The sequence below is a fragment of the Coloeus monedula genome (assembly GCF_965178545.1).
Source record: "Coloeus monedula genome assembly, chromosome: 22".
Taxonomy (NCBI): domain Eukaryota; kingdom Metazoa; phylum Chordata; class Aves; order Passeriformes; family Corvidae; genus Coloeus; species Coloeus monedula.
Window position 1 is genome coordinate 3,551,388 of NC_138802.1, and position 9,007 is coordinate 3,560,394.

The 9,007-nt window shown below is 49.9% G+C and overlaps 1 protein-coding gene across 1 annotated transcript; it reads right to left on the minus strand.

The window, feature by feature from the left end:
* Positions 1 to 999: 999 nt before the first annotated feature.
* Positions 1,000 to 3,196, minus strand: LOC309581336 (UPF0688 protein C1orf174 homolog; the record flags this gene model as incomplete). The annotated part of the gene is given in 4 exon segments (XM_082295894.1): positions 1,000 to 1,161; positions 1,944 to 2,429; positions 3,001 to 3,178; positions 3,180 to 3,196. Coding segments are annotated over 4 exon segments (798 nt in total). The 3' UTR covers positions 1,000 to 1,044.
* Positions 3,197 to 9,007: the final 5,811 nt, after the last annotated feature.

Genomic DNA, 9,007 nt, shown 5'->3' on the forward strand with positions numbered 1-9,007 from the left:
GAATGCATTACCATGCCATGCATATGCAATTTGTTTGCCTTACAACTTTTGAATGTTTAACAGGCTCTAGCTGTAGAAATTAATATTTATTTAAACCATCTGCTGATAGCATTTTCTCTTTATTTTTAGAAACATAGAAGGAGCTATAACAATAAATATCTGGAAGCTTATTGCATAATCACAGTTTCAAAGAAATATTCCCACAAACACTGGATGAATTAAGAGTTCCTGGAATCAGCTGAGGTTGCTCCTTTGTTTTTTAAACATGCAGAGGGGGCTGCCCCACAGCTTTAGCAATCTTCCTCTGTCCATTAAATCCAATATTGCTTGTTTATCACCACCAAAGCATTTGTTTCCAAAATCCCTGCTGGAAATCAGCTGAAAATCGCTGAAGGACAACACTTAGAGCAGCATGTGGAGGGAGGAGGCAGCACCAGGGTGTGGGTGTTTGGGGAGCTGCTGTGCAATGAAAACGTGCTGAACTCCCAGAGATGAGCACACTGAACCCACTCTGACATGCTGCATTTCATTTTGCCAGCAGAACTGCATTTTAGAGGTTTAACTGGTCCTCAGTTAGGTGTAAACAACCCACACAAGGGAGACCCTTGACCTTCTTTGTACCAGGGAGTCAATTTGGTCCTTTATTACCTGGATGCCATGGACATCACAGAATTAAAAGAAAAAGAACCTCGCTCCAGCATCCTTTTCTTGACTGTTTTGAAAAAAAAGGAGTGAAAACAAGTATTTCCTCAAGATACAAGGCTCAAATTTACAAAAAGGCTATAAGAACTTCTATTTTCCCTGGGTTTTTTTCCTAAATATCAGTGGTAAAGTGCTAAATTATATTTTATTTCCAAATCACTGAAAATTCGGTCTTTGCCCCAGATAACCACTGGAATACTGTATCTGCCAATTCCAGCAAAACAAACTGTCCCAGTTCTCTCCCTGAGGAAAGGGAAACAGACACCTCATGTTACTGACACAGCCATTGCCATGTGGTCACAAAGAAAAAGAAGAAGCATTTAATTTGTTTACAGTTTGTTGTTAGACAACATCCTCCTCCTCATCATCATCATCATCATCTTCCTTTGCGATGAAATGGAGCTTCCTGGCTTCTCGCCTGCTCCTGGTCATGCTTGGGAGCACAACTGCTGGGAGATCCTGGAGGGAAAAGATCAAATCAGTAAGGAAATCTGTGGTGGCAAATGGCAGAACTCCCGCCTCCACCAGTTCCCATCTTCCCTCAGCTGACGCAGGAACCAACCCTCAGCTTGCAAGCAGTGGCACAAACCCAAAGCTGAAGCTGTGGGGCTTTGAGGGGAGTCTGCCCAAACCAGATCCATGGGCAGTCTCAAGGCTGGCATTCCTTCCACAGGTGTGATAGGATTTGCAGAGGGTGAAGGGCTCCCTAAACAAATCCTCACTGCTCCCTAAATACCACGGGAAATACCTAAAAGAGGGTGGCATCACTTCCCCCCAGGTTATGCTTGTTAAAGGCATTCAAATTTAAAGCTCTGGCCCTTGGATCAGTTCAAAAGCTGAGGTAGACGGAAACCAGTTTCCATTCCAAACAATCCCAATGCAGCAGGGCTGGAACTGCGTGATCTTTAAGATCCCTTCCAACTCAAGACATTCTATGATTCTGTTAAGAACCAAAGACTTGCAAGAAACTATTTTGCCAATAATGCTGTGTCTCCATAATGTCATTACCAGTAAAAATACTTATCTTACGGAATTGGACTAAAAAAATCTAAGTAAGAAAGATTTTACATCTGAAATTAATTTGGCTAGGCAAGTAGTTTCATCTCTGATGGAGACAATTCTATCTGGGATACAGGGGTATGACTCCAGGTATCCAACAACACAAATTCGCCAAGAGTTTTGAGGCAAGTTTTAAGCAGACCAGGGCTGAGTCTGAAGCAGGAACAGACTCATCATCTCACCAGCTCAACATCCCCAAAGAACCGGTGCACTGGCATGGGCTGGTTGCTGTCCTCATCCGAGAGGCCGCTGCTGTGCTCCAGGAGCATCGTCCTCCGTGGGCAATCCGCATCCTCCGAGGTGGCCCCATCAAAGCTCCCACAGCTGCTCTCCTCTTCGCTGAACAGGTGATGGTGGTGCAGAAACCCCCCCATTTTTAATGGAGTACCGCTGGATTTTACTGAGTGTGGCTCCAGAGAAACACCATGCTCCTTTTCCTGCTTCCCTTCATCAGTCTCTGGAATGCTTTCATCTTTTTCCTGTTGGATAATACTGCTGTCTCCTGGATCTTCTGAACCTACATCCCCATCAAATGCTTTAGGTGTTTCCCCCAGTGCAGCAAGGTTTCCACTTTCATATGTGAGCCCTTCTAGCTCTGATTTTAGACTGCTTTCTTCACATTTCATCCTCTTTGCGTGCTGTCCTTCAACAGCTTCATGCGATGAACACTGTTAAAAAAAATAGACAAGATCCTAAAGCTCACTTGAAATAAACAAGAATAAAATCACCGTATCTCTTTAGTTGCAAAGCTGGCTGTGGAACAGAGGCGCTCCATCACACGAGTGGCATCCTGATCTGAACCTTCTAAGAAAAGTAATTAGTAGAAAATGCATGTGAAGAGACGAGAAGAGGAACAGACAGCTTACATAAACCACAATGTACAGTCCATCACCGGCAAGTGGAAAACACTTCTCAGAGAATAAACTAGCACCGTCGAGGTCAATCACCATGTTCTTATTTTCTTAAGGATGATGCTAATAGGAATTACTGTGCCACGCCTGACTGTCATCACCCGGCAGGGCGAGTGGCTAAGTCTGCTCGTATTTCTGCACTGGCACAAACAACGTCGTGAGAGAAGGGGGAACGGCGATAAATTTACTCAAATTCTCCTGATAATTCCCACATCGTGATGCTTAGACTGTAGCTGGTAATAATTACCTGCGATCCCCCCACGCGGTGACCGCCCTGCCCCGCGGCCTTTCCCTCCCGCACCAGTCCACCCGGCCCCGTTCCTCGTACCGGGCTCGCCGTGTCGGCTGCTTCCCCCGCGGGCTGTGCAGGGTCGGCTGCCGGGGCCGCCGTCGCGGAGCGCCGGGCCCGCTGCCGTGGCCGTGGCCGGGCCGGGCGAGCGGGGCCGCGGGTGTCCGAGGGCCTCCGGCCCCGCGCCGCGCCACCGGCCGCCATCTTGGGCCGCGCGCGGGCCCGCGCTCGCCATCTTGTGGAGCCACTCGGCTCAGGAGCCCTGGGGCGACCGCCGGCACCGGGCACCGGGATAAGGGCACCGGGCCAAGGGCAGCCTTATCCCGCCCGGTGAGGTCGGGGAGCCCACGGTCCTTACAACAGCCCCTCACACACAGCAGCCCCTCACACATAACAGCCCCTCACACATAACAGCCCCTCACACACAGCAGCCCCTCACACACAACAGCCCCTCACACACAGCAGCCGCTAGCTTGGACCACAGACAGCATCACCTTAACAGAAGCTTTGCAAACAGAACATAAAGCAGCTCGTCACAGGCCACAGAATCACAGAGTGGGGTGGGTTGGAAGAGACCTTGAAGATCATCCAGTTCCACCCCCCTGCCATGGGCAGGGACACCTCCCACTAGCCCAGGCTGCTCCAAGCCCCATCCAGCCTGGCCTTGGGCACTGCCAGGGATCCAGGGGCAGCCACAGCTGCTCTAGGCACCCTGTGCCAGGGCCTGCCCACCCTCACAGGGAACAATTCCTTCCCAATATCCAATCTAAACCTACTCTCTATCAGTTTGAACCCACTCCTCCTTGTCCCATCACTACAGGCACTTGTAAATAGTCTTGCCCCATCTTTCCTGTAAGTTCCTTTCAGGTATTGGAAGGCTGTAATTACAGTTTCTGACGGGAACTTACTGACCTCCCTCCCGGCTGCTGCTTGGGGAAAAACCCAGCCCCATCCTGCCTGGGAACTATGTAGCTTATAAACATTTGATATCTTTTGCTTCCCATTGTGTCTCACTCTGGAGCAGTGCTCGCTCCCATTCAAGACGTGGTCGGAGAGTTATTATTCAGATGTTCCTCTCTCTGCTTTCCACAGCCCTCAGGGAACAAATTATGTCAGTAACTCAAATCCCTCTTTAACTTCAAGGACTCAGAGGGTAGCAGATGAATTTCTGCGTAGTAAAGCACCCAGATTTAAGTACGTAATTATCCTGTCTGATGTTCCCGGGGAGGTGCTGCGGGGAGCGATGGCAGGTACCGGTGCCCTGACGGCCACGTCTCCGCGATGGGGCCCGCGGGCTCCATCCATCACATTAAACACAGCTCCTTCTCCAGTTAATTCAGTGCTTTGGGGATGCTGTGGGGATTTTTATAATTCTGTCCATCTGAGGGCACAGGAGCTTGTTTCTTTATAGCAGCCTTTAATGTTCTTGCTCATTGCAGAGTCATCCCACGAGTCTCAGTGGTACCTGTGCTCCTTCATCCAGCTTGGCTGATTAAATGCTTGTCCGTTCATCCCGGCCTTAAAAAACAGAAGCAACAATTTAAATTGCAGAAGTAAGTGGCAAGACTGTACCTATGGGGATATTCAAGAAATACATTTTTTCTCAAAAGTATAAAATCCCCCAGTTAAACCATGCAGGTTTGGAGACTCGCCTGCACGTTGTTGTGCAATTTCCCTTGGTGCTCAGGGTTCGTCTGTGCTTTGTTCTCTGGGTGAGATAATTCATATTCTTCTCCAAAACCTCCTCGACTTGCTCCACTCTCTCACAGTGTTGTTTCTTGCAGCCATGGAATACAGATGATTGTTTTTATTAGGCAGTGAACACTTATACTGTCTTGTAAACAGCCGCAGACTAAAACTGGCTGAATGGCAGCATTTCTGCAGCTGGAAAACGTGGTTCTTGTTTTAATTTCCACAACAAACTGAAAATAGTAAGGAAAATTTAATGTTGCCAATTCTAATAAATACTTTTCACAACACTGTATGTTTCTCAGTTTTTAAGCTGCTTTGGAAAGCTGATGTGACTGAGCACTGAGAACGGGGTGGCAAAGCCCTGAGCAGTCCCGTGGCCTTCAGTGACCTGGCGTGGGGTGAGATACACAACTAAAAGCACCTGAGACTCTGTGGGGTGGCCTTGGACACTTACAAAGGACACAGCAGCTTAGATGGAGCTGGGAGGGCAGGGCTCCCTCCAGAGCTCTCGTGTCACGCTCACCCTGTTCTCCCCTCTAACCACGTTATTTTGGGGGCAGGTGGTGACAATTTCACAGCTGCAGATGTTGCTGCATTTTCTGAAATACGGCCGAGATAAAAAGTGTCACACAGCGCAGGAAGCACCCAGGAGAGACTGCGGATCCCTCTGAGATCCATCCCCATCTCAGCAGCAGTGACTCCCAAGTGACTTGAAAGGCGACAGGGGGACTGCCAACAGCCAACAGCCCTCGGAGAGAATCAGAGCAGCACGAGCTATTTACATTAAACCCACATTTCCACATAAAAGGGGGCTTATTCTCAATATTAAAAAATGGGTTATATTAGAATCTGTTGTTTAAGCAGGCAGGGAGGAAAAAATAAAAAGAGGGTTTTGTGAGCTCCATCATTGCTGTGAAAACTGGTGGCTCTGCAGCAGCAGCTGATGAGCTTATGGAGCAGGAAGGGAGAGCCGGGCTGTGAAACTCGATGTGTAAATGAGCTTCTTGCAGCACTTGTCTCTGCGCCTGTCACTTGCACCAGTGTCCCTGTCTGTTATAATCCTCCCAGTTCATTTGGCTAAACATGAGTGACATGCCAGGGACAGCAGCCAAAAAAAATGCTGCCTGTAAACATGCTGGCTGTTAACTGTTGAATGTGAGGTCTGTCAAGCTCAACAGCCATCCGGCAGGAGCGCTGGCTGGCCTTTTCCTGCCACGGGAGAGGTGGGTTGGGTTCAAGTGGCTGAAATCTTCTGAGGAGAAAGCAGGAGGAGGATCCACTTCCCAATAACCAGGACCAGGATCCTCGCTCCCTGCTGCATCCTTCTGGCTGCCTCCTCAGCAGGAAGAGTTGGTCTTGTGCTCGAGATTTGAAGGAAAAAATATTTAGCTGCTGTTGCCTTCCATCACACGGTGTTGTCGTACCAGCTCAGGTAATGTTGGTGAGCATTGAGGCTGGATGGGGCTCTGAGTAACCTGGTCTATGGAAGGTGTCCCTGCCCATGGCAGGGGGTTGGAACTGGATGATTTTTAAGGTCCCTTCTAAGCCAAACCATTCTGTGATTCCATGATTCTATGAACTGCCAGTTTTGGACACTGTCTCCTGGGAAATTTTCTGGGAGTCTGTACCCCATCGAGAACTCAATATTCACAAGGATCTGCAGCTGCCATGAGCACTGCTGCCCTGAGGACCTTTGCACCACTCACATGGAATAAGCCCCTCATTTCCATCACAGAGGAGTGCTCGCATCAGTAGCTAGAGAGCCTTGACACAGAAATCACAGGGAATTTATGGTACATAATGAAACTTTATGCTTGCCACGTGAGAAATCTCTTTGAGTCTTATTTTGGATTTCTTGCAAGTGTCTTATCAAGGACCAAATGTGGAAAGGCAATATCTGAAGAAATTAATTAACACAACAGAGCTGTATGTGGGCTTTGTGAGAAAGAGCAACAAAGAGGAAACCTGTGACATTCGTTAATGACAAACCATAAGGGACATGGGAGAACAGCGAGTGCAGAGAACCAGGCTGGGGGGTTGCAATACCTGTCTGAGGGGCTGTTTGGCACTGGGCTCCCTGTGATGGGTACAGCTGGAGACTCCAGAGCTCTGCATGGACCCTTTCCCAAACCCTTGCCTGAAGCCTTGCTGCTAATGGTTTTGTCCCCCTGCTATTGATCCACGTACCCACTTCTCATAACAATCCCTAGTGTTTACATGGCAAACCCTTCCCAAGGTACCTCCAAACACTTCCCAGTGAATTCCACCTGCCCCAGGTCTCCTGCCCTCCCTAAGCCCCTCATTGCTCCTGGCATATTGATTTTTAAAGTGTTTCACAAACCACAAGTAAATCTCTCACAGCACAAAGCGTCTCGCGGAGTCCAGATCCTTACCTTTGCTCCAGGAGACTGATTACATGGATTTAATGATTTACTGGCAACCTGGCCTCGCTGTTAAAAAGCCTCAGCTACAGAAACCTTTTCCTGGCTCAATTTAACGGCAGCAGTAACTGCAGCCGTGGGAACAGGCGCTCCCCGCCTCCGCTTCCCGCTTCGTCACGTCGCTTTGCTACAGGCTTTAATTAGGGTTTAATTAGGGTTTAATTCCCATCGAACTCCCCGGCCGGGGCAGCAGCTCGGGCTCAGCCGCCGCCCGACGCTGGGGGTCAGTGTGAGACCGGCGGTGTGGCCGCGCCTCTCGGGGGGACGGGGGACACGGGGGGACACGCGGGATGGGCGACGCCGGGAGATACGGGGGGACATGGCGAGATAAAGGACACGGACGGGCACCGAGGGACAGGGAGCTCTCTCCGGTTCTCGTGAGAGGCTCAGCCCCCGCCAAGCCTTTCTGCCCTCCTGCCAGGAGCCCAAAGCAGGGGAAACACAGGATGGTTTGGGTTGGAAGGGACGTTAAAGCTTATTCCGTTCCACCCCCCCGCCATGGGCAGGGACTTTCTATTTGACCAGGTGGCTCCAAGCCCCGTCCAACCTGGCCCTGGACGCTTCCAGGAATGGGGCAGCCACAGCTTCTCTGGGCACCCTCTGCCAGGGTCTCCCCACCTCCCGGGGAAGAATTTCTCCCTAAAATCGAAGCTATGTTTTCCTTCCTTCAGTTTGAAACCATCTCCCCTTGTCCTGTCACTCCATGCCCTTGTCCATTGTCCTCTCCATCTCTCCTGGAGCCCCTTTAGGCACAGGAAGGGGTTCTACGGTCTCCTCAGAACCTCCTGTTCTCCAGGCTGGGTACCCTCAGCTCTCCCAGCCTGCCTCCATGGGAGAGATGCTCAGATTTTGCCTGATTGCTTTTCTGGGGACCCCAGGGAGCTGGGGCAGTTGTGCTCAGCAACTCTGAGTGTGCCGCTCCCAGCTGGCAAAGGGGATCTCAGGAGCAAACAGCTTCCCCCTGCTTCCTCCAGCCCCCACTGCCCCCAGGTAGCTGAGCCTGGTCCTGGCATTGCCACCCTGCTGTCAGAGGGACAAGCTGGGAACACCACACTCAGCAAGGCTGAACTTCATCCAGAAGCTGAGCCCAGGCTGATCTCAGCATAATTTGCTTAGTTAGATTTAAAATAATAGTAATTTAAAAATGCCCTTCCTCTGTCCTACATGCCAGTGAACATCAGGCTCACCCAGCCCCAGCCTGATTTTCCACCAGTGACAGGTAACATTTTGGTGAGTGTTGTACATTATTTAACACCATATCTTTGGGGAGATAAAAATTCTTTGAGTGAATGCAAGTGTCTTCTCTACACACCTGACAAGGGTGGAAGTGGCTGTTTTACACAAGGCTCATTAAATATAAACCCACCATGTTGATTTCAGCATCTTCAATTACTTAAGCCAATGTAACGGGATAAATATTTGATGGTGAATTTTATTAAATTTCAAGCACTATTATGTTACTGCTAAAAATATAAAGATTTCTTTAAAGCCTGCTTGGTGGTCTCCAAAGGCAGATGATTGGAAATCTGACTCAAAACCTGCCTGCAGGGATTGCTTTGGGGATGGGAATGAATTATCTCCTTCCCTCTGTCCTCTGCAGGTAACAGCAGATTCTTCCTGCTCCCATCAGGGTTAGTCAGTCCCTGAAAATAGCGACAAGAGCCCAGGCCAGGCATGGAGCTGTGGGAGGGCACACAGCCGAGGCTGTGCCCACCGAGGGTGGCTCTGCCCAGGGTAACCCTCAGGAGCAGCGTGGGAGAGCAGGGAGCGTCCCACAGGAGGGTGACCGTGGGGTCGCTGCTCACAGATGTTGATTGGGTTTGAAGTCTCTCGGCTGTCTGAGCTCTCAGGATCGTGTTTGTCTCCTCTCCCAGCTTTTGCACTTTGCAGCTCTGCTTAGAAGGCAGAATGGA